The 26,231-nt window shown below is 46.1% G+C and overlaps 2 protein-coding genes across 2 annotated transcripts; both read left to right on the top strand.

Moving 5' to 3' along the window:
* The first annotated feature begins 10,607 nt into the window (after positions 1–10,607).
* LOC135981742 (olfactory receptor 52E4-like) lies at positions 10,608–11,579 on the top strand. Its single transcript, XM_065585802.1, has one exon. The coding sequence runs from the start codon at positions 10,608–10,610 to the stop codon at positions 11,577–11,579; it is 972 nt and encodes a 323-aa protein (XP_065441874.1).
* A 12,084-nt stretch (positions 11,580–23,663) lies between these two features.
* On the top strand, positions 23,664–24,602 carry LOC101946937 (olfactory receptor 52E4-like). Its single transcript, XM_005315310.2, has one exon. The coding sequence runs from the start codon at positions 23,664–23,666 to the stop codon at positions 24,600–24,602; it is 939 nt and encodes a 312-aa protein (XP_005315367.2).
* Positions 24,603–26,231: the final 1,629 nt, after the last annotated feature.

Raw genomic sequence — 26,231 nt, 5'->3', positions numbered from 1 at the left:
AGGGCCAGAGAAGGAGCCCAGGAGGCAGAGCTGGGCTGCGGTCAGGGCAGCAGCACTGAGCCAGAAGAGTCAGGGCTGGGCTGGAGGCAGAGCAGCGGTGCTGAGGCAGAGCTGGGGAGCTGCTGCTGGAGCAGACCAGAACCGGGAGCTGGGTCAGGAGAGACCAGCTGCACGAACGGGGAGCCAGGGCTCAGTTACAGCGGGGAGCTGCGGGGTCAGAGCCAGGATAGCGGATGCCGGCTGTGCCACAAATAACCCAGCAGCCGAGCACAATGAGACGTGAGGAGAGCAAGGTGGGGCTATGGGCAGAGGGACCGGCACAGGGAGACATCACCAGGCAAGAGGGCCTTGAAGGCTGGACTGAGAAGTTTGGATATGGGGCAGGCAGTTGCTGGGGAGAAGAGTCCTGCCACCTGGACCCTCAGGGCATGTGGCCACTGTTTGAGCAAGTGTCTGACCTGTGGTATCACCACACCACAGCCAGGGCCTAGGCAGGAGGCCTGGGATGTGTGAGGAACAGGCTGTGAACTTTCCTTACATCCCAGGGACAGCTGTTCGTGATGTCCCCATGCCCACAGACCAAGGCTGCTTGTTACATTGAACCTTTCCCATTTTTAGCTTATAATTTTACAGTTGCTGTTTACATTAAGTTCAAACCAAATATATTTTATTAGTGATCAGTGGGTTAGGGAAGCATCCAGTGTGAAGAGAGTACCCCGGAGTGGGGACACGCTAGCCCCAGTCCTAAGTGACCAGAATGAGACTGGGGCTTCAGCTTCCCAGGAATCCTGGGCCCAGCCATGTCGCTATTACATAAGAACGGCTATACTGGGTCAGACCAAAGGTCCATCGAGCCCAGTATCCTGTCCTCTGACAGTGGCCAATGGCAGGTGCCCCACAAGGAATGAACAGAGAGGTTCTCATCATATGATCCAAGCCCTGTCACCCAATCCCAGCTTCTGGAAAACAGAGGCTAGGGACGCCGTTCTTGCCCATCCTGGCTAATAGACATTGATGAACCTATCTTCCATGAATCTATCTAGCTCCCTTTTGAGCCCCGTTATAGTATTGGCCTTCACAACACCCTCTGTCAAGGAGTTCCAGAGGTTGACAGTGCGTTGCATGAAAAAATACTTTCCGGTGTTTGTTTTAAACCTGATACGTATTAATTTCATTTGGTGGTCCCTTGTTCTTGTATTATGAGAAGGAGTAAATAACACTTCCTTGTTTAATTTCTCTATACTACTCATGACTGTATAGACCTCTATCGTATCCCCACTTAGTCGCCTCTTTTCCAAGAGTGAGGGGGGATTTGATAGCTGCCTTCAACTACTTGAAGGGGGGTTCCAAAGAGGATGGAGCTCGGCTGTTCTCAGTGGTGGCAGATGACAGAACAAGGAGTAATGGTCTCAAGTTGCAGTGGGGGAGGTCTAGGTTGGATATTAGGAAACACTATTTCACTAGGAGCGTGGTGAAGCACTGGAATGGGTTACCTAGGGAGGTGATGGAATCTCCATTCTTAGAGGTTTTTAAGTCTCAGCTCGACAGAGCCCTGGCAGGGATGATTTAGTGGGTGTTGGTCCTTGTAACGCGGCAGTTACCCCACTCCAGAGAGAAAAGGCTAGGCTGATTGGGGAAGCAGCCACAACTGGGACCACACCTTAATCAGGCCACAGCTGGCCCTATAAAAGGGCTGTGATTCAGGGGTGAGTCAGTCTTTCTCTAGCTGGGGAGAGCAAAGGACCTGGCTGCCTGGGAGAAAAGGGTACCTGAACTGGAGCAGTACTGGGGAATAGGGCAAGGGAGCTGGGGAGCTCCAGCCTGGTAACCCCCCAGGCTGCAGGCCTTGTGCAAGGCCTAAAGAAAGGTACTGGGGTTAGGCAGAGGCAGCTGGTCCAAAGCCCCTTTGCCAGTGACAGACTGCATTTTGCCCCAATGAGCGGGGACTATATGATGAGTTAATCTGAGTCTGAGTTAAACAGGATGAAGTTTAACAAAGACAAATGCAAAGTGCTCCACTTAGGAAGAAAAAATCAGTTTCACACATACAGAATGGGAAGAGACTGTCTAGGAAGGAGTACGGCAGAAAGGGATCTAGGGATTATAGTGGACCACAAGCTAAATATGAGTCAACAGTTTGATGCTGTTGCAAAAAAAAAACAAACATGATTCTGGGATGCATTAACAGGTGTGTTGTGAGCAAGACACGAGAAGTCATTCTTCTGCTCTACTCTGCTCTGGTTAGGCCTCAGCTGGAGTACTGTGTCCAGTTCTGGGCACCGCATTTTAAAAAAGATGTGGAGAAATTGGAAAGGGTCCAAAGAAGAGCAACAAGAATGATTAAAGGTCTTGAGAACATGACCTATGAAGGAAGGCTGAAAGAATTGGGTTTGTTTAGTTTGGAAAAGAGAGACTGAGAGGGGACATGATAGCAGTTTTCAGGTATTTAAAAGGGTGTCATAAGGAGAAGGGAGAAAACTTGTTCACCTTAGCCTCTAAGGATAGAACCAGAAGCAATGGGTTTAAACTGCAGCAAGGGAGGTCTAGGTTGGACATTAGGAAAAAGTTCCTAACTGTCAGGGTGGTTAAACACTGGAATAAATTGCCTAGGGAGGTTGTGGAATCTCCATCTCTGCAGATATTTAAGAGTAGGTTAGATAAATGTCTATCAGGGATGGTCTAGACAGTATTTGGTCCTGCCATGCGGGCAGGGGACTGGACTCGATGACCTCTCGAGGTCCCTTCCAGTCCTAGAATCTATGAATCTATGACTGGCAGTAGCCTCTGAGGCAAGGTGAGGATAGGGGGTTGGGCCTTCCCCTGTAGGGGAGACCCAGACTATGGGTTACTGCTGGGGCCAGAACCCAAAGGAAAAGGGGCGTTGGGGTCTGGGAGGGACACGGGGTCCCTAAGGCAGGCGAGACACAGGCCTGCAGAGGGCCCTCCGGGCTGGACAAGAGCTAATTCCCAGGATAACCAGCAGGAGGCACCGTGACGGTGAGTCTCGCTTCGCTACAGTCCTGCATTGAGCAGGGGATTGGATTAGATGACCTCCTGAGGTCCCTTCGAAACCTACTATTCTATGATTCTAAGGATTGAAACATCAATGTAATTGGTGGGTAAGATGACACACATGGAATTGCCTCATGGGAGTAATGAGAAGATGGGGGAGCACACTGGATCACACTGGAGAATAGATGGGGAGGGTGGATTGGAGTAAATTGGAAAATAATTCAACTAAAGCATTGCTTGTCCAAGGAAAATATTTGGATGTGGTCCCTCACCGATGGCCATGGAGGAGCAGACCCAATGTTGCAAGAGGTGGACAATTAGGTGTAATGCATATGGGGAATGGGGTGTTCTGCTGGGAATGAGCACAGTTCAGTACTATAACATTGGGGGTAGAATTCTACCAGCATCTGGCCAAATTAAACACAGCTACACACTGTCTTGGTGCACAAATAGATCTGTGGAACTCATTGCTGTGCAAAGTGGTGCATACTACCTGATTCCATACCAATTCATTAAGCTGGTTTAGGACAATACCCCATTTCTCTTTGGATATTCAGTGGACTCATGATATGAACAAAAATATGCAAAACCTGGAGGAACAGCTTAATGGAACAGCCAACCCCGTTCAAAGAGGCGAAGCAGTGCTTCTGGTGGTGGCCCAGATTATTTCAATGGTCAGGGATCTCAGTGTGACTGTGGAATATTATGGCTATTTGCCTATTATTACATGTACTAATTGTGCAATGTGTACTGTGGTGTTTAAGGAGGGCACAGATCCATAAAGCACAGTTGCTAATTGTAACACATAAAGCCGTGTAGGCCCTCCACCACAGTGTAACAGATAACCCGGATCCAACCTTCTCAGCCCCATTGCTGTGGAAAGTCTGGAACTTTACTTAGAAAATTTGCAGTATGTGCGTATGAGGGAAGGTGCAGGACATCATACTGCACAGGGGGTAGTGGGGTAATGGAGCACCAACGCATTCCACCTTGATACCTGGCCCTTTCAGGAAATGTGCCACCATATGCCTTATGCTTTTCCCGTGACACCTGGGCAGGAGGGTCCCAGAAGAAAAGAGAAACAAAAATCAGGTGGAGTGTTAGAAGTGCTAGTGACTATGTAAGATTCAGGCCAGTATCTTTGCCTGAGATAGAATTTTGGGTCTTGTTTGCCCAATTGATTTTTGATACTCTTATATCTGTATACTCTTATATCATATGCCAAAGCATGTGACAAAAAGAGAAAGACACTGTTTGTGTTGTTTCTGCCTGGCCATATGGCTTTGTTAGTATAATGGAACAGAGACGACAATTATGCCTGCCAAGAAGGGGGGAGGTTGAGACACTGGGAAATAAAGTCCTGCGGTGTCAGATTTATGGTACCCATGCTTGCGGGACACTAACATGAATAAGTATCACATTGCCTGCACTTGGGACTTCTGCTCTGCTTTCTGTCTGCGTGACAAGACTCAGGTGAGAGGGTGAAGGGAAAGCCCTCTAATGTCTGATGGCTGCTGCTTGTACTTGGGAGGCTTAGGTAAGCCCTCTGGTAGCTCATTTTGGGTTTCTGGCGCCATCTGCTGTTGTTTTCGGTGATAACAGGGCCTGGAGAGGATGAATCACCAGCAAAGTGGTGTGGAAAAGGGCCAGCCCTCCTGAGTGATTAGGGGGTGCAGCAGTTACCGTGGCCCAGGGGTGACAAACTATCACATTCATATGCTCCAGAACCCAAAATAGGCCCCCAAACACCTTTTACACAAGCACAGGGGAGAGACAGTAGACGGAACGAAAGATGCAGAAATAGCAGTTGTTTCTTTGAGGAGAGATTAAACAGGCTAGGACTTTTCAGCTTGGAAAAATGGAGACTAAGGGGGGATATGATAGAGGTCTATAAAATCATGAGTGGTGTGGAGAAAGTGAATAAGGAAAAGTTATTTACTTATTCCCATAATACAAGAACTAGGGGCCACGAAATGAAATTAATAAGCAGCAGGTTTAAAACAAATAAAAGGAAGTACTTCTTCACACAGTGCACGGTCAACTTGTGGAACTCCTTGCCTGAGGAGGTTGTGACGGCTAGGACTATAACAGCGTTTAAAAGAGAACTGAATAAATTCATGGAGGTTAAGTCGATTAATGGCTATTAGCCAGGATGGGTAAGGAATGGTGTCCCTAGCCTCTGTTTGTCAGAGGGTGGAGATGGATGGCAGGAGAGAGATCACTTGATCATTGCCGGTTAGGTTCACTCCCTCTGGGGCACCTGGCATTGGCCACTGTCGGTAGATAGGATACTGGGCTAGATGGATCTTTGGTCTGACCCAGTACAGCCGTTCTTATGTTCTTTCCTTCACCGCTGTATTCGCGCCCCAGCAGGGCATACCTATTTAAAATATCACCACACTGAAATGACCCCAGGGCAACACATCTGGCAAACTCCATGGCTGCATCCCCCATAAAATATGGGATACCTTGTGAGATGAACTCCAGGTCATTTTGCCCTTGGGAGTGAAGGAATCAAAGAGTGAGCAGAGAAACGCATGGTACTAGTTCTGACGCAGGATAGAAAAAAACATTTCTGCATTGATTTTGGAAAGATCAACACAGTATTGAAATTTCATGCTTATTGATGCAGAGAGGAGAAGAACTATTAGAACAGTTCAGAGCTGCTATATATGTATCCACTTCAGACCTCACAAAGGAATACTGGCAAGGAACTTTTATGTCAGAATCCTGAGAGAAGAAAACCTTTTCCATGCCCTTCGACTTGCATCAATTCAGTATAATGACATTTGGCCTCCATAGGGTGCCCATGAATTTAAAGAGGCTGATGGACTGTTTATTACAACTTCATGGGAAGCATGCAATGGTACTCTGCTACCATCAATGGAAAATGGTTTTTGGTTCCATATCTTGTGGCAGCATTCCCAAATATAGAGCAGATGGCAGTACATTACACACAGAAAAAAAGCCATCATCAATTTCTAGGCTGAACAGTCTGCAAGACTTAATTTTCCCTGACAATCTGAGCCCCTGGTTTTGGTGAATCATTTTTTCATTCCCAAGGGAGGCTCTCAGGCTAAAGTTCTCCAGGGTCCAATTTCTGCTCTTCCCGCTGCTCATGGATCCAAGGGAATTGTTTGGGACTCTGCACAACCTGAGAGTCCACTGGGATTGTACAGGGAAATTATAAAGTTCCCTGTCCAGCACGCCGAGTGTCAGATGTGAGATTCATACACTGATTCTCAGGGATCTGCTTTCCTGCCATTGTAAGATTTCCTCTCTCTGCTGAGCGGGATTTCGGTGAGTTGCCTGTTTCTGCGTAAAAGTTAGTGCTAAGGGCTCAGGAAGCATTCCAGGGTTCAAGTCAAGAACCATCTGCACAAGAATTCAGAATATGGAAACTTGGACTGTTTAATACTGTCAGAAAGTTAAGTAATTTACCAAGTAAAATTGGAACTGCAAATGAATTGGAAATAGTTTAGACTTTCTGTATCCCTCTATCTGTCTCAGAACCTTCCTTTTGTGGGGGGGGGGGGGGATTTTCCCCTGGTTCACTCAAGTTTTCCAATTCAGCAACTTCACTGCCCTGTGCAGCCAAGGCTTTTGCAGTGAAGATCTCTATTATCAGAGGGTTCACAACAAGAATGGGCCACACACTGGCCAGATTCTGCTCTCACAATCTTTCTTCAGTGGGTCACTCCAAATTGACACTGGCCACCCTGAAAGCAAAATCAGGGACCACGTTTTTTGGAATCCCCATCGTTCATGGCAGGGCTGAGAATGCCCCATAAACTGGGGATTTCCTTCAGATTCTTTCAGCACTTTAACAGAATAGGCCCTCTGTAGCAGGAACAGAAGCAGTAATTTTCGTAGCTCAGAGCCGAAAGTTAAACAGATGAAAGGGTGAAATATTGACCCCAATGGGACCACAATAAATCCACATGTGGGGACTTAAATAAATGGCCTGATTTACACTGGCCATGAGCCTCCAGTGATTTCAACTTGAATCCTCCAGAGGCCTCTAACGGTGGGGGAGCTCATTTGGACCAAATAAAAACTGACTGGAGAGTTCCTGAAATCTCAAACCCACAGGCTTAGAGGTTCAGAACAATTAGAATTACAATTCTTTTGTGGGGCGGAGGAGGGATCTGCTCTCTCCGTGCCCTGGCATCTCTGGCTCCGGAGAGGACAAGAACAACCAAAAGGCAGTAAAAAGAAAAGCATATTTCTGGTTTAGAGCAAACCAGTTGGGGTTGGAAATCTCACCGGGGGAGTTCCAGGAACGCACAGTGTGTGTGTGTGCTGCAAGGAGGGGAAGGGATGTGCAGTAACCAGATCACAGTGCTATGGAGTCCGAATGCCTGATGAAATAGAGAGTGCACATCCCACCTAATGCACATATCAGAAGGGCATAACGAGACCTCCTGGGGTAGAGGGTGTCTCACTGTAATGGAATGTGGACCACACTGTAGCAGATTGTCTCAGACACCATCCCACATGCCAACTATCCCTCCTCTCGTGAGCAACCCCACTACAGTGTTGTGGTGACATCAGCAATTGCCAGCTTGGAAAGCAGCCTCAGGAAGGGGTGTCTGGGATTCAAAGGGGCTGCAATACGTTAAAGTGTTGTGTTGCTTTGAGGACGAGATACTTACGCTGCCTCCTTTTAGTCTCCACGTCCTCTCTGCCTCCCGCCAAGTCTGTCCCTCTCTCCTTCCCTGCACAGCCTGAGCTGTTGCTGGGGTTCCTTTCAGCCATCGAACGGCTGTTCAGGCTGATCTCCCCCTTTTCCCTGGTGCAGGCAGACACTGAGTTTAACCTTGTCTGAGGAGATATTTCTGTTGTTGTGGGGTCTGGCACATGGTTTTGGTCCTGGGTGAGGGGTATCATGGTGTGGCAGGGTTGGAAGTTCGGGGCGGGGGGTAGGGAACCTATATGGACAAGTATCCAACACTGGGGGTTCTGGGGTCTGGATCGGGGTGTATATGGGCAGGTGAGGAGCACTGAGGGTTATGGAGGCAGGGAGGGACCTTCCTTGGCCCAGAGTGTGTTTGCGATGGCGGGGTTGTCAGATTCTGTTTGTCCTGCCAAACCACAGAACTGCAGCCTGGGTGTGACAACCTTTTGTTGTTTCCAAAGGTTTTTGTTGAATGTTTATTATGCAAATTCACCAGTGAAATGCCTGATCCTTGCTCATCAGTTGATTCAATTCCCCATCATACTCTGATCCCCCTGTCAGTACCCTCCTTCCCCATCCCAGGCTGCCCTGATTCCAACAGCACACTGGTCTCCACTGTCTTCTCCACGGTCCCCAGTCATCCCTGGCTCGCACAACCTCCAAGCCTCCTCACACTCCCCACAGCTCTTCCTCTGCAGGGGTGAGGTGCCTCCCATCACACCTACTCCCTTGGTTGCAGGGCAATCAGTGACTGTGTCTTCCTTGTGAGAAATCTCATGAGTGGTAAATGCCAAGACAGGCACCTGGGCAGCTTCTCTTGTTACACCCATACACACCGCATGGTGCTTCAAGGACTGCTACACAGGAACAACTTGGAAGCTGCGAAGCATGCACATTCTATAATAAGAGCAGCAACTCTGGGAAATATGGGGTCTAGATAAGTACAGCCGCCATGTACAGGAATCCCTGGTAGCAGACTGAAGGAATGTGCCACTGGGACAGAGACAGTAAAGAAGTGATGCTCTGGTACCATTTGCCACCCAGCTCTGTCACTCAATATTGGCAAGGGTTGTACATTTATTCCTAAATACAGAGATTTCATGGCTCCTGTTATTATTTTTCTCACCTAAAATGTTCATCCCCACAGTGCCTCACGGGATTCCTCAGGCTCGTGAAACACACACATAGTGTAATGCTTCGAAGGCACCACAGTCACATGAGAATTTCTCCCCATGGGGCTAAATTCAAAATGGTCATGAATAGAAAAAAATGCCTCCAGCTGACTCCGGAGACATGTTTGAGATTTCAAGGCCAGAAGGGACCATTGTGATCATCCTGTCTGTATAGCACAGGCTTGTAGAACATACCCCCAGAATTATTCCTAGGGCAGATCTTTTAGGAGAAAGCCGACCTTTCTCAGGGATGAAGAATCCTCCAAGACACTTGGTAAATTGTTCCAGTGGTTAATTACTCTGACTGTTTAGAAAATGTATACTTTATTTTGAGTCAGAATATTTTTAACTTCAACTTCCAGACATTGGATCATGTTATACCTCTGTATGCTAGGCTGAAAGGACTATGAAATATTTGTTCCCCATGCAGGTACTTACAGACTGTTATCACGTTTTCAGTTTGTCAGTATAAGGCAGGTTTTCTAATCTTTTCCTAATTCTTCTGATTCTTCTCTGAATCCTCTTCAGTGTATCGACATCCCTCTTTAATCCTGGACGCCAGACTTGGACACAGGATTTGAGCAGCAGTCGCACCAGTGCCAAATACAGAGGTAAAATAACTGCACTCCCTCTCCTTGAAATTCCCCTGGTTATCATCCCAGGATCACATTCACCATTTTGGCCACAGGGTCACAGTGGGAGCTCATGTTTAGCTAATTGTCCCTTCACATCCCAAAATCTTCTTCAAAATCACTGTGCTTCCCACAATAGTCCCCCATCACGTAAAGATCGCTTACAATCTTTCTTCCTAGATGTATATATCTACATGGCCATATTAGAATATGCATTTTTTGCTTTGACCCAGTTTACCAAACAATCCAGAATGCTCTGAATCAGTGACCTGTCCTCTTCCTTATTTATGATCCCCCATTTTTTTGTGTCATTAGCAAACTTCATTGATATTCAGGCATGAGAAGGGTTAGCATCTGAATGTCTCTTATCAGTTAACACCCGTAACTTATGTCTTAGACAAAGCTGGGTGCCTACAAGAAAGTGTCTCACCAAAAGACACAGGAAAAGTAAGAGAGGTGCAGACCTGTAGCCTGAAAAACAAAGACCCTTGTAACCTTCATGCCCATTCCTTTGAGCACAAACTCATAGCCCAGAACAATAACTGATTTCCCACTAGTTCTTCAATATCCTGTGAGACGGGGTGCCCAGTAGTACACAGAAGAGTCTAGAGGACAGTGAAACATTGACTTAGTGAGCACATGACATTCAGTATGATTCTCCATTCCACTCCTCCTGGATCCCAATATTTTCTTCATTTTCTGTCTGTGCTTGCACTTTGGGTATATATTCACAGAGCTTGTGTACCATGATGCCCAGGTCCCTGTCCTGAGTTCATAGTTTAATTACAATCTTTTTAGGTGTTTGAGGAGTTCATGCTTTTCCCAACAATGGCCATACACGTTGCAGTTATTGACCTTAAAGTTCATCTGCCATCATCTTTCCCATTCACCTGGCTTGTTAGCTCCCTTTGACAACTTCTCTGGACCTAAAACATCTGATGCCATATGTAAATGTTGCCATGTCACTGCTGACCCCCCTTTCTGGATTGTAAATTACTATAAGATATTCACCATACCCATTTGTTATAAAGTGTGTAACCCCCCTCTCTGTGCTTCTCTCCCTTCATAGGCACCTTGAGAATATCTGATTCCTATCAACACATCGACCACGTCATGGCAGCTTTCAACCTCTCCCACTTTGACCCTTCAGCATTCTTCCTAACAGGCATCCCTGGCCTGGAAGCTGCCCACATCTGGATTTCAATCCCTTTATCTATGTTCTACATTATCAGCCTATGGGGAAATTTCACAATTCTGTTCGTTGTAAGCAAAGAGCAGGCCCTCCACAAGCCGATGTATCTGCTGATCTGCATGCTGGCACTCACAGACATTGGCACGTCTACCTCCGTTGTGCCAAAAGCACTGTGTATATTTTGGTTCAATTTGAACAGCATTACTGTGAGTGGCTGCCTCACCCAGATGTTCTTCCTTTATGCAATTTCTGCTATGCAGTCATCCATCCTCGTGACAATGGCCTTCGATCGCTATGTTGCCATATGTAACCCTCTGAGATATACCACCATCCTCACCAACCATCGAATAGCTAAACTAGGTCTAGTGGGTTTGATAAGAGCTGTTCTTGTTGTTCTGCCAATGCCTCTGCTCTTGAGCAGGCATCCATTCTGTGCCAACCGCATTATCCCAAACACATACTGCAATCACATGGCTGTCACAAAGATTTCATGTGGGGACACCACAGTCAGCAGGATGTACGCCTTGGTGATAATGATTGTATTCACTGCGTTAGACCTGCCCCTCATTGCCCTGTCCTATGTTCTGATCATCAGGGCCCTCTTCAGAATATCCTCAAAGAAAACCCACCAGAAAGCCCTCAACACCTGCACAGCCCACATTTTTGTGATGTTGATGTTTTATCCTCCCTTCATCTTCTCCACTTTGACATACCGGTTTGGTCAGGGCATTGATCCCCACATAACCGTCATGTTGGCCAACCTCTATTCTGCTGTCACCCCTGTGCTCAATCCTTTCATTTATGGGGTGAAAACCAAAGAGCTTTGTGACAAAGTTTGCAAATACAGCTGCAGAAGGCAATCACCTGGGGCCACTGACTTTAAACATGCATGACAAAACGGGGAAAGACTACCTCCCAGTTAATCAACGATGCTGTCTCCCAGTTTGGCTGAGCTTAGCATTGTGAAAGTTGAGAGTGTGAGAAGTTCCTCATGTCTAACACTTTATCAGTGCATCATGAAGCACACTTCGCTCTGGTCCTCATTTTTCTGACCATCACCTATTCTCTTTCAAAAAAATCAGGAGTACTTGTGGCACCTTAGAGACTAACAAATTTATTAGAGCATAAGCTTTCGTGGGCTACAGCCCACTTCTTCGGATGCTGTAGCCCACAAAAGCTTATGCTCTAATAAATGTGTTAGTCTCTAAGGTGCCACAAGTACTCCTGTTCTTTTTGTGGATACAGACTAACACAGCTGCTACTCTGTAACCTCTTCTCTTTCAGTATCACCCATCTGCTCCCACCTCTACACAACCTGTCACTCACCATTTCCATGACTTCTAGACTACCAGAAGATATTGCAGCTTTCTGAAACAAGATGGCTTTTAATTAGAGCCTGTTTGAACAGGGTTCTTAATGAGTTTTAAATAGATTTATGGAGATATCCTATCTCCTAGAACTGGAAGGGACCTTGAAAGATCATTGAGTACAGCCCCCCGCCTTCACTAGTAGGACCAAGTACTGATTTTGACCCAGATCCCTATGTGGCCCCCTCAAGGATTGAACTCACAACCCTGCGTTTTGCAGGCCAATGCTCAAAGCATTGAGCTATCCCTCCCCCATCTGACAAACTGAAGCTTTGTTCTGATTCAGTTTGATGAACTGAAGCTTTGTTTTCTTATAACCAAAGACAAAGAATGCAACTACAGTGCTAAACTTTTAAATTACATGTACAGTGATCCAGTGAGCAAAATGTACCTGATATTTCTATGCTCAATCCATCAGAAAGCCTGGAGAATAAACCAAAAGTTTCTATTGGAAACTGCTCATATAGGAAGAGTGCTGCAGGAATTGAACACTTTGTTCAATTGATTTTGGAATCACTTTGAGCTCGAACTTTCAAAATACACACTAACCATTCCCATTGTCCAAGATGTGAAAAGTAGGTATCAAAATTTCATTTTGGAGTTTGTGAAACAGATGAAATAGAGATTGCAACCAAATGTCCAGGTGATTGAGTCACTTGCAGTATATAAGAACATAAGAACAGCCGAACTGGGTCAGACCAAAGGTCCATCTAGCCCAGTATCCTGTCTACCGACAGTGGCCAATGCCAGGTGTCCCAGAGGGAGTGAACCTAACCGGCAATGATCAAGTGATCTCTCTCCTGCCATCCATCTCCACCCTCTGACAAACAGAGGCAAGGGACACCATTCCTTACCCATCTTGGCTAATAGCTATTAATGGAATTAACCACCATGAATTTATCCAGTTCTCTTTAAAACGCTGTTATAGTCCTAGCCTTCACAACCTCCTCAGGTAAGGAGTTCCAGAAGTTGACTGTGCGCTGCGTGAAGAAGAACTTCCTTTTATTTGTTTTAAACCTGCTGCCTATTAATTTCATTTGGTGACCCCTAGTTCTTGTATTATGGGAATAATACTAACTCCTTCGCATCCTAGACTGACTGATATCTCTTTCTTATCATTGTATCCTGGTGGAGAATTTTGCCTATGGCTCACTGGCCTCATAATCAGAACAGCCAAATAGAGCACTTTTGGGTTGCAGGTCTCAAATGCATGGATGCCGCTGGGGCCAAAGACTTTAGTGAACTCGGCTTCTTTGCTCTTTCATTGCTTAGGCTAGTTTTTAGCAACACTGCAGGTGAAAGACTGCTGTTGTTTTTTTTAAGAGGAACCTGATTTAAAAGACCAACAAAGCAAGATGCAAGAGGAACTTTTAGAAAACATTCCTCATGCTGGGGGTACAGGCAATGACGCAAAATCTGTTATGAAGAGATTGCATTGACAGAGGGAATGTTTGCACTGGTCACTGCTCTGATGCATGACAGGCAGCAGAAGCATTCAACTTCTGACAAAAACAGCAAGGCTGAAAGGTTGTCTTTTAACAAACTCATTCAACACATAATATGGCGACTTTCTACCATCACTCAATGCAATTACAAATAAATAATATAATAATGTCATTCATGTTTTTACACTATCTAAGTTTTGGGTTCCTTTGGGGCTATTTTTAACACTATTATTCACCTTTTTTTTTCTTTGAAACACCTGCCAGCCATCAACCGAGATACAATCAAGTCCTGGGGCTTTGACTTTGAATTCCAGTGTCATCTCGTACATTTGTTGCTAATGTGGACAAACTTGTGCTGGGGCCTGTATCCTTGTTAAAAAAATCAAATCTCTAGTAGGTATGTCAGGGAAGATTTCATTTGCTATTTGATGAATAGACAAATGTGTGAATAAAAAAAGTGTGTTTCAAGCAATAGATCAGGCCACCCTACAGTTAGTTTTTACCTTGTTTGGGGGCTATTAATGCAGTAGACGTCTGGCAAACCACCTCAAGCGGAGCTGGAGTCAGCGCAGCAGCAGGCAGAAACACAAGGGCCAGAGAAGGAGCCCAGGAGGCAGAGCTGGGCCGTGGTCAGGGCAGCAGCACTGAGCCAGAAGAGTCAGGGCTGGGCTGGAGGCAGAGCAGCGGTGCTGAGGCAGAGCTGGGGAGCTGCAGCTGGAACAGACCAGAACCGGGAGCTGGGTCAGGAGAGACCAGCTGCACCAACGGGGAGCCAGGGCTGAGCTACAGCGGGGAGCTGCGGGGTCAGAGCCAGGATAGCGGATGCCGGCTGTGCCACAAATAACCCAGCAGCCGAGCACAATGAGACGTGAGGAGAGCAAGGTGGGGCTATGGGCAGAGGGACCGGCACAGGGAGATGTCACCAGACAATAAGGCCTTGAAGGCTGGACTGAGAAGTTTGGATATGGGGCAGGCAGTTGCTGGGGAGAAGAGTCCTGCCACCTAGACCCTCAGGGCATGTGGCCACTGTTTGAGCAAGTGTCTGACCTGTGGTATCACCACACCACAGCCAGGGCCTAGGCAGGAGGCCTGGGATGTGTGAGGAACAGGCTGTGAACTTTCCTTACATCCCAGGGACAGCTGTTCGTGATGTCCCCATGCCCACAGACCAAGGCTGCTTGTTACATTGAACCTTTCCCATTTTTAGCTTATAATTTTACAGTTGCTGTTTACATTAAGTTCAAACCAAATATATTTTATTAGTGAACAGTGGGTTAGGGAAGCATCCAGTGTGAAGAGAGTACCCCGGAGTGGGGACACGCTAGCCCCAGTCCTAAGTGACCAGAATGAGACTGGGGCTTCAGCTTCCCAGGAATCCTGGGCCCAGCCATGTCGCTATTACATAAGAACGGCTATACTGGGTCAGACCAAAGGTCCATCAAACCCAGTATCCTGTCCTCTGACAGTGGCCAATGGCAGGTGCCCCACAGGGAATGAACAGAGAGGTTATCATCATATGATCCAAGCCCTGTCACCCAATCCCAGCTTCTGGAAAACAGAGGCTAGGGACGCCATTCTTGCCCATCCTGGCTAATAGCCATTGATGAACCTATCTTCCATGAATCTATCTAGCTCCCTTTTGAGCCCCGTTATAGTATTGGCCTTCACAACACCCTCTGTCAAGGAGTTCCAGAGGTTGACAGTGCGTTGCATGAAAAAATACTTTCCGGTGTTTGTTTTAAACCCGATACCTATTAATTTCATTTGGTGGTCCCTTGTTCTTGTATTATGAGAAGGAGTAAATAACACTTCCTTGTTTAATTTCTCTATACTACTCATGATTGTATAGACCTCTATCGTATCCCCACTTAGTCGCCTCTTTTCCAAGAGTGAGGGGGGATTTGATAGCTGCCTTCAACTACTTGAAGGGGGGTTCCAAAGAGGATGGAGCTCGGCTGTTCTCAGTGGTGGCAGATGACAGAACAAGGAGCAATGGTCTCAAGTTGCAGTGGGGGAGGTCTAGGTTGGATATTAGGAAACACTATTTCACTAGGAGCGTGGTGAAGCACTGGAATGGGTTACCTAGGGAGGTGATGGAATCTCCATTCTTAGAGGTTTTTAAGTCTCAGCTCGACAGAGCCCTGGCAGGGATGATTTAGTGGGTGTTGGTCCTTGTAACGCGGCAGTTACCCCACTCCAGAGAGAAAAGGCTAGGCTGATTGGGGAAGCAGCCACAACTGGGACCACACCTTAATCAGGCCACAGCTGGCCCTATAAAAGGGCTGTGATTCAGGGGTGAGTCAGTCTTTCTCTAGCTGGGGAGAGCAAAGGACTTGGCTGCCTGGGAGAAAAGGGTACCTGAACTGGAGCAGTGCTGGGGAATAGGGCAAGGGAGCTGGGGAGCTCCAGCCTGGTAACCCCCCAGGCTGCAGGCCTTGTGCAAGGCCTAAAGAAAGGTACTGGGGTTAGGCAGAGGCAGCTGGTCCAAAGCCCCTTTGCCAGTGACAGACTGCATTTTGCCCCAATGAGCGGGGACTATATGATGAGTTAATCTGAGTCTGAGTTAAACAGGATGAAGTTTAACACAGACAAATGCAAAGTGCTCCACTTAGGAAGAAAAAATCAGTTTCACACATACAGAATGGGAAGAGACTGTCTAGGAAGGAGTACGGCAGAAAGGGATCTAGGGATTATAGTGGACCACAAGCTAAATATGAGTCAACAGTGTGATGCTGTTGCAAAAAAAAGCAAACATGATTCTGGGATGTATTAACAGGTGTGTTGTGAGCAAGACACGAGAAGTCATTCTTCCGCTCTACTCCGCTCTGGTTAGGCTTCAGCTGGAGTATTGTGTCCAGTTCTGGGCACCGCATTTTTAAAAAGATGTGGAGAAATTGGAGAGGGTCCAGAGAAGAGCAACAAGAATGATTAAAGGTCTTGAGAACATGACCTATGAAGGAAGGCTGAAAGAATTGGGTTTGTTTAGTTTGGAAAAGAGAGACTGAGAGGGGACATGATAGCAGTTTTCAGGTATTTAAAAGGGTGTCATAAGGAGAAGGGAGAAAACTTGTTCACCTTAGCCTCTAAGGATAGAACCAGAAACAATGGGTTTAAACTGCAGCAAGGGAGGTCTAGGTTGGACATTAGGAAAAAGTTCCTAACTGTCAGGGTGGTTAAACACTGGAATAAATTGCCTAGGGAGGTTGTGGAATCTCCATCTCTGGAGATATTTAAGAGTAGGTTAGATAAATGTCTATCAGGGATGGTCTAGACAGTATTTGGTCCTGCCATGCGGGCAGGGGACTGGACTCGATGACCTCTCGAGGTACCTTCCAGTCCTAGAATCTATGAATCTATGAATCTATGACTGGCAGTAGCCACTGAGGCAAGGTGAGGATAGAGGGTTGGGGCTTCCCCTGTAGGGGAGACACAGACTATGGGTTACTGCTGGGGGCAGAACCCAAAGGAAAAGGGGCATTGGGGTCTGGGAGGGACACGGGGGCCCTAAGGCAGGCGAGACACGGGCCTGCAGAGGGCCCTCCGGGCTGGACAAGAGCTAATTCCCAGGATAGCCGGCAGGAGGCACCGTGACGGTGAGTCTCGCTTCGCTACAGTCCTGCATTGAGCAGGGGATTGGATTAGATGACCTCCTGAGGTCCCTTCGAAACCTACTATTCTATGATTCTAAGGATTGAAACATCAATGTAATTGGTGGGTAAGATGACACACATGGAATTGCCTCATGGGAGTAATGAGAAGATGGGGGAGCACACTGGATCACACTGGAGAATAGATGGGGAGGGTGGATTGGAGTAAATTGGAAAATAATTCAACTAAAGCATTGCTTGTCCAAGGAAAATATTTGGATGTGGTCCCTCACCGATGGCCATGGAGGAGCAGACCCAATGTTGCAAGAGGTGGACAATTAGGTGTAATGCATATGGGGAATGGGGTGTTCTGCTGGGAATGAGCACAGTTCAGTACTATAACATTGGGGGTAGAATTCTACCAGCATCTGGCCAAATTACACACAGCTACACACTGTCTTGGTGTACAAATAGATCTGTGGAACTCATTGCTGTGCAAAGTGGTGCATACTACCTGATTCCATACCAATTCATTAAGCGGGTTTAGGACAATACCCCATTTCTCTTTGGATATTCAGTGGACTCATGATATGAACAAAAATATGCAAAACCTGGAGGAACAGCTTAATGGAAAAGCCAACCCCGTTCAAAGAGGCGAAGCAGTGCTTCTGGTGGTGGCCCAGATTATTTCAATGGTCAGGGATCTCAGTGTGACTGTGGAATATTATGGCTATTGCCCTATTATTACATATACTAATCGTGCAATGTGTATTGTGGTGTTTAAGGAGGGCACAGGTCCATAAAGCACAGTTGCTAATTGTAACACATAAAGCTGTGTAGGCCCTCCACCACAGTGTAACAGATAACCCGGATCCAACCTTCTCAGACCCATTGCTGTGGAAAGTCTGGAACTTTACTTTGAAAATTTGCAGTATGTGCGTATGAGGGAAGGTGCAGGACATCATACTGCACAGGAGGTAGTGGGGTAAATGGAGCACCAACGCATTCCACCTTGATACCTGGCCCTTTCAGGAAATGTGCCACCATATGCCTTATGCTTTTCCCATGACACCTGGGCAGGAGGGTCCCAGAAGAAAAGAGAAACAAAAATCAGGTGGAATGTTAGAAGTGCTAGTGACTATGTAAGATTCAGGCCAGTATCTTTGCCTGAGATAGAATTTTGGGTCTTGTTTGCCCAATTGATTTTTGATACTCTTATATCTGTATACTCTTATATCATATGCCAAAGCATGTGACAAAAGGACAAAGACACTGTTTGTGTTGTTTCTGCCTGGCCATATGGCTTTGTTAGTATAATGGAACAGGTAAGATAATTATACCTGCCAAGGAGGGGGAGGTCGAGACACTGGGAAATAAAGTCCTGCGGTGTCAGATTTATGGTACCCATGCTTGCGGGACACTAACATGAATAAGCATCACATTGCCTGCACTTGGGACTTCTGCTCTGCTTTCTGCCTATGTGACAAGACTCAGGTGAGAGGGTGAAGGGAAAGCCCTCTAATGTCTGATGGCTGCTGCTTGTACTTGGGAGGCTTAGGTAAGCGCTCAGGTAGCTCGTTTTGGGTTTCTGGCGCCATCTGCTGTTGGTTTGGGTGATAACAGGGCCTGGAGAGGATGAATCACCAGCAAAGTGGTGTGGAAAAGGGCCAGCCCTGCTGGGTGATTACGGGGGTGCAGCAGTTACCATGGCCCAGGGGTGACAAACTATCACATTCATATGCTCCAGAACCCAAAATAGGCCCCCAAACACCTTTTACACAAGCACAGGGGAGAGACACTAGACTGAACGAAAGATGCAGATATAGCAGTTGTTTCTTTGAGGAGAGATTAAACAGGCTAGGACTTTTCAGCTTGGAAAAATGGAAACTAAGGGGGGATATGATAGAGGTATATAAAATCATGAGTGGTGTGGAGAAAGTGAATAAATCAATTTCTAGGCTAAACAGTCTGCAAGACTTAATTTTCCCTGACAATCTGAGCCCCTGGTTTTGGTGAATCATTTTTTCATTCCCAAGGGAAGCTCTCAGGCTAAAGTTCTCCAGGGTCCAATTTCTGCTCTTCCCGCTGCTCATGGATCCGAGGGAATTGTTTGGGAGTCTGCCCAACCTGAGAGTCCCTTGGGATTGTACAGGGAAATTATAAAGTTCACTGTCCAGCACGCCGAGTGTCAGATGTGAGATTCATACACTGATTCTCAGGGATCTGCTTTCCTGCCATTGTAAGATTTCCTCTCTCTGCTGAGCGGGAGTTCGGTGAGTTGCCTGTTTCTGCGTAAAAGTTAGTGCTAAGGGCTCAGGAAGCATTCCAGGGTTCAAGTCAAGAACCATCTGCACAAGAATTCAGAATATGGAAATTTGGACTGTTTAATACTGTTAGAAAATGAAGTAATTTACCAAGTAAAATTGGAACTGCAAATGAATTGGAAATAGTTTAGACTTTCTGTATTCCTCTATCTGTCTCAGAACCGTCCTTTTTGTTTTTTTGTGGATTTTCCCCTGGTTCACTCAAGTTTTCCAATTCAGCAACTTCACTGCCCTGTGCAGCCAAGGCTTTTGCAGTGAAGATCTCTGTTATCAGAGGGTTCACAACAAGGATGGGCCACACATTGGCCAGATTCTGCTCTCACAATCTTTCTTCAGTGGGTCACTCCAAATTGACACTGGCCTTCCTGAAAGCAAAATCAGGGCCCACGTTTTTTGGAATCCCCATCGTTCATGGCAGGGCTGAGAATGCCCCATAAACTGGGGATTTCCTTCAGATTCTTTCAGCACTTTAACAGAATAGGCCCTCTGTAGCAGGAACAGAAGCAGTAATTTTCGCAGCTCACAGCCAAAAGTTAAACAGATGAAAGGGTGAAATATTGACCCCAATGGGACCACAATAAATCCATATGTGGGGACTTAAATAAATGGCCTGATTTACACTGGCCATGAGCCTCCGGTGATTTCAACTTGAATCCTCCAGAGGCCTCTAACGGTGGGGGAGCTCATTTGGACCAAATAAAAACTGACAGGAGAGTTCCTGAAATCTCAAACCCACAGGCTTAGAGGTTCAGAACAATTAGAATTACAGTTCTTTTGTGGGGCGGGGGAGGGATCTGCTCTCTCCGTGCCCTGGCATCTCTGGCTCCGGAGAAGACAAGAATAACCAAAAGGCAGTAAAAAGAAAAGCATATTTCTGGTTTAGAGCAAACCAATTGGGGTTGGAAATCTCACTGGGGGAGTTCCAGGAACGCACAGTGTGTGTGTGTGCTGCGGGGAGGGGAAGGGATGTGCAGTAACCAGTTCACAGTGGTATGGAGTCCGGATGCCTGATGAAATAGAGAATGCACATCCCACCTAATGCACATATCAGAAAGGCATAACGAGACCTCCTGGGGTAGAGGGTGTCTCACTGTAACGGAATGTGGACCACACTGTAGCAGATTGTCTCGGTCACCATCCCACATCCCAACTATCCCTCCTCTCGTGAGCAACCCCACTACAGTGTTGTGGTGACATCAGCAATTGCCAGCTTGGAGAGCAGCCTCAGGAAGGGGTGTCTGGGTTTCAAAGGGGCTCCAACACGTTAAAGCTTTGTGTTGCTTTGAGGACGAGATACTTACGCTGCCTCCTTTTAGTCTCCACGTCCTCTCTGCCTCCCGCCAAGTCTGTCCCTCTCTCCTTCCCTGCACAGCCTGAGCTGTTACTGGGGTTCCTTTCAGCCATCGAACGGCTGTTCAGGCTGATCTCCCCCTTTTCCCCGGTGCAGGAAGACACTGAGTTTAACCTCGTCTGAGGAGATATTTCTGTTGTTGTGGGGTCTGGCACATGGTTTTGGTCCTGGGTGAGGGGTATCATGGTGTGGCAGGGTTGGAAGTTCGGGGCAGGGGGTAGGGAACCTATATGGACAAGTAGCCAACACTGGGGGTTCTGGGGTCTGGATCGGGGTGTATATGGGCAGGTGAGGAGCACTGAGGGTTATGGAGGCAGGGAGGGACCTTCCTTGGCCCATAGTGTATTTGGGGTGGCGGGGTTGTCAGATTCTGTTTGTCCTGCCAAACCACAGAAGTGCAGCCTGGGTGTCACAACCTTTACTCAGTGTTGTTTCCAATGGTTGTTGTTGAATGTTTATTATGTAAATTCACCAGTGAAATGCCTGATCTTTGCTCATCAGTAGATTCAATTCCCCATCATACTCTGATCCCCCTGTCAGTACCCTCCTTCCCCGTCGCAGGCTGCCCTGATTCCAATAGCACACTGGTCTCCACTATCTTCTCCATGGTCCCTGGTCATCCCTGGCTCGCACAACCTCCAAGCCTCCTCACACTCCCCACAGCTCTTCCTCTGCAGGGGTGAGGTGCCTCCCGTCACACCTACTCCCTTGGTTGCAGGGCAATCAGTGACTGTGTCTTACTCGTGAGAAATCTCATGAGTGGTAAATGCCAAGACAGGCACCTGGGCAGCTTCTCTTGTTACACCCATACACACCGCATGGTGCTTCAAGGACTGCTACACAGGAACAACTTGGAAGCTGCGAAGCGTGCACATTCTATAATAAGAGCAGCAACTCTGGGACATATGGGGTCTAGATAAGTACAGCCGCCATGTACAGGAATCCCTGGTAGCAGACTGAAAGAGTGTGTCACTGGGACAGAGACAGTAAAGAAGTGATGCTCTGGTACCATTTGCCACCCAGCTCTGTCACTCAATATTGGCAAGGGTTGTACATTTATTCCTAAATACAGAGATTTCATGGCTCCTGTTATTATTTTTCTCACCTAAAATGTTCATCCCCACAGTGCCTCACGGGATTCCTCAGGCTCGTGAAACACACACATAGTGTAATGCTTCGAAGGCACCACAGTCACATGAGAATTTCTCCCCATGGGGCTAAATTCAAAATGGTCATGAATAGAAAAAAATGCCTCCAGCTGACTCCTGGAGACATGTTTGAGATTTCAAGGCCAGAAGGGACCATTGTGATCATCTTGACTGTATAGCACAGGCTTGTATAACATACCCCCAAAATTATTCCTAGGGCAGATCTTTTAGGAGAAAGCCGACCTTTCTCAGGGATGAAGAATCCTCCAAGACCCTTGGTAAATTGTTCCAGTGGTTAATTACTCTCACTGTTTAGAAAATGTATACTTTATTTTGAGTCAGAATATTTTTAACTTCAGCTTCCAGACATTGGATCATGTTATACCTCTGTATGCTAGGCTGAAAGGACTATGAAATATGTGTTCCCTATGCAGGTACTTACAGACTGTTATCACGTTTTCAGTTTGTCAGTATAAGGCAGGTTTTCTAATCTTTTCCTAATTCTTCTGATTCTTCTCTGAATCCTCTTTAGTGTATCAACATCCATCTTTAATCCTGGACGCCAGACCTGGACACAGGATTTGAGCAGCAGTCGCACCAGTGCCAAATACAGAAGTAAAATAACTGCACTCCCTGTCCTTGAAATTTCCCTGGTTATCATCCCAGGATCACATTCACCATTTTGGCCACAGGGTCACACTGGGAGCTCATGTTTAGCTAATTGTCCCTTCACATCCCAAAATCTTCTTCAAAATCACTGTGCTTCCCACAATAGTCCCCCATCACGTAAGGATCGCTTACAATCTTTCTTCCTAGATGTATATATCTACATGGCCATATTAGAATATGCATTTTTTGCTTTGACCCAGTTTACCAAACAATCCAGAATGTTCTGAATCAGTGACCTGTCCTCTTCCTTATTTATGATCCCCCAATTTTTTGTGTCATTAGCAAACTTCATTGATATTCAGGCATGAGAAGGGTTAGCAGCTGAATGTCTCTTGTCAGTTAACACCCGTAACTTATGTCTTAGACAAGGCTGGGTGCCTACAAGAAAGTGTCTCACCAAAAGAAACAGGAAAAGTAAGAGAGGTGCAGACCTGTAGCCTGAAAAACAAAGACCCTTGTAACCTTCATGCCCATTCCTTTGAGCACAAACTCATAGCCCAGAACAATAACTGATTTCCCACTAGTTCTTCAATATCCTGTGAGACGGGGTGCCCAGTAGTACACAGAAGAGTCTAGAGGACAGTGAAACATTGACTTAGTGAGCACATGACATTGTATTTTCAGTATGATTCTCCATTCCACTCCTCCTGGATCCCAATATTTTCTTCATTTTCTGTCTGTGCTTGCACTTTGGGTATATATTCACAGAGCTTGTGTACCATGATGCCCAGGTCCCTGTCCTGAGTTCATAGTTTAATTACAATCTTTTTAGGTGTTTGAGGAGTTCATGCTTTTCCCAACAATGGCCATACACATTGCAGTTATTGACCTTGAAGTTTATCTGCCATCATCTTTCCCATTCACCTGGCTTGTTAGCTCCCTTTGACAACTTCTCTGGGCCTAAAACATCTGATGCCATATGTAAATGTTGCCCTGTCACTGCTCACCCTCATTTCTGGATTGTAAATTACTATAAGATATTCACCATACCCATTTGTTATAAAGTGTGTAACCCCCTCTCTGTGCTTCTCTCTCTTCATAGGCACCTTGAGAATATCTGATTCCTATCAACACATCGACAACGTCATGGCAGCTTTCAACCTCTCCCACTTTGACCCTTCAACATTCTTCCTAACAGGCATCCCTGACCTGGAAGCTGCCCATATCTGGATTTCAATCCCTTTATCTATGTTCTACATTATCAGCCTATTGGGAAATTTCACAATTCTGTTCGTTGTAAGCAAAGAGCAAGCCCTCCACAAGCCGATGTATCTGCTGATCTGCATGCTGGCACTCACAGACATTGGCACGTCTACCTCCGTTGTGCCAAAAGCACTGTGTATATTTTGGTTCAATTTGAACAGCATTACTGTGAGTGGCTGCTTCACCCAGATGTTCTTCCTTTATGCAATTTCTTCTATGCAGTCATCCATCCTCATGATAATGGCCTTCGATCGCTATGTTGCCATATGTAACCCTCTGAGATACACCACCATCCTCACCAACCATCGAATAGCTAAACTAGGGCTAGTGGGTTTGATAAGAGCTTTTCTTGTTATTCTGCCTATGCCTCTGCTCCTGAGCAGGCAGCCATTCTGTGCCAACCGCATTATCCCACACACATTCTGCAATCACATGTCTGTGGCAAAGATTTCATGTGGGGACACCACAGTCAGCAGGATGTACGCCTTGGTGATAGTGATTGTATTCACTGCGTTAGACCTGCCCCTCATTGCCCTGTCCTATGTTCTGATCACCAGGGCCCTCTTCAGAATATCCTCAAAGAAAACCCACCAGAAAGCCCTCAACACCTGCACAGCCCACATTTTTGTGATGTTGATGTTTTATCCTCCCTTCATCTTCTCCACCTTGACATACCGGTTTGGTCAGGGCATTGCTCCCCATATAACCGTCATGTTGGCCAACCTCTATTCCGCTGTTACCCCTATGCTCAATCCTATCATTTATGGGGTCAAAACCAAAGAGCTTTCTGACAAAGTTTGCAAATACAGCTGCAGAAGGTAATCGCCTGGGACCACTGACTTTAAACATGCATGACAAAAGGGGGAAAGACTACCTCCCAGTTAATCAACGATGCTGTCTCCCAGTTTGGCTGAGCTTAGCATTGTGAAAGTTGAGAATGTGAGAAGCTCCTCATGTCTAACACTTTATCAGTGCATCACGAAGCACACTTCGCTCTGGTCCTCATTTTTCTGACCATCACCTATTCTCTTTCAAAAAGAACAGGAGTACTTGTGGCACCTTAGAGACTAACAAATTTATTAGAGCATAAGCTTTCGTGGGCTACAGCCCACTTCTTCGGATGCTGTAGCCCACAAAAGCTTATGCTCTAATAAATGTGTTAGTCTCTAAGGTGCCACAAGTACTCCTGTTCTTTTTGTGGATACAGACTAACACAGCGGCTACTCTGTAACCTATTCTCTTTCAGTATCATCCATCTGCTCCCACCTATACACAACCTGTCACTCACCATTTCCATGACTTCTAGACTACCAGAAGATATTGCAGCTTTCTGAAACAAGATGGCTTTTAATTAGAGCCTGTTTGAACAGGGTTCTTAATGAGTTTTAAATAGATTTATGGAGATATCCTATCCCCTAGAACTGGAAGGGACCTTGAAAGATCATTGAGTCCAGCCCCCTGCCTTCACTAGCAGGACCAAGTACTGATTTTGACCCAGATCCCTATGTGGCCCCCTCAAGGATTGAACTCACAACCCTGCATTTTGCAGGCCAATGCTCAAAGCATTGAGCTATCCCTCCCCCATTTGACAAACTGAAGCTTTGTTCTGATTCAGTTTGATGAACTGAAGCTTTGTTTTCTTATAACCAAAGACAAAGAATGCAACTACAGTGCTAAACTTTTAAATTAAATGTACAGTGATCCAGTGAGCAAAATGTACCTGATATTTCTATGCCCAATCCATCAGAAAGCCTGGAGAATAAACCAAATGTTTTTATTGGAAACTGCTCATATAGGAAGAGTGCTGCAGGAATTGAGGATATTCTACTAGAGATTATCAGAGAACACTATGAAATTGTGTTTTTGAGAACTGGAATGTATTACTCTGGATTTTGGGGGTGTTTACCCCACATTCAGATGATGCCAATGGCAACAAGAGGGTATACACTCAACCACTATGAATTAATAGAATAGAACATCACATAGTTCAGAGTTATTTGGAAAGCAGCCTTTTAGATACAAGGTTAAAATCTGGCTGTCAGTTTCTGCTCATCAGAATGGGAGGGGTGGACAGACATGTAAATAAGTGAGAATTGAAGAATATAAATGGATGAAAACCTTGAGTCTAGATTCCTGTGATATTAGAAGTTTATTATAAATTACAAATAATGATGGTCCAGTGTGGTTACTATGGGTTTTGTAACATTGCTAAAAGATTAGCTAATACGGTGCACTTTGGAGCAGTCCTTTGAAGCCATCTTGAGAGACCTTTTCCCTCACACCCTTTCACCCCAGCAGTTGAGCAACTGACCACTGCAAATCTGATGTTAATTACTCAGTAAGGTTCCAGATGTTAGGTAAATATCTGGGATGTTCTAAACCAATTACTTATGTCTGTGTAAAGAAGAACAGGAGGACTTGTGGCACCTTAGAGACTAACAAATTTATTAG

Source organism: Chrysemys picta, chromosome 1 (assembly GCF_011386835.1).
Source record: "Chrysemys picta bellii isolate R12L10 chromosome 1, ASM1138683v2, whole genome shotgun sequence".
NCBI lineage: Eukaryota > Metazoa > Chordata > Testudines > Emydidae > Chrysemys > Chrysemys picta.
The sequence above is the reverse complement of the archived record's forward strand: the minus strand, read 5'-3'. Positions and strand labels throughout refer to the sequence as shown.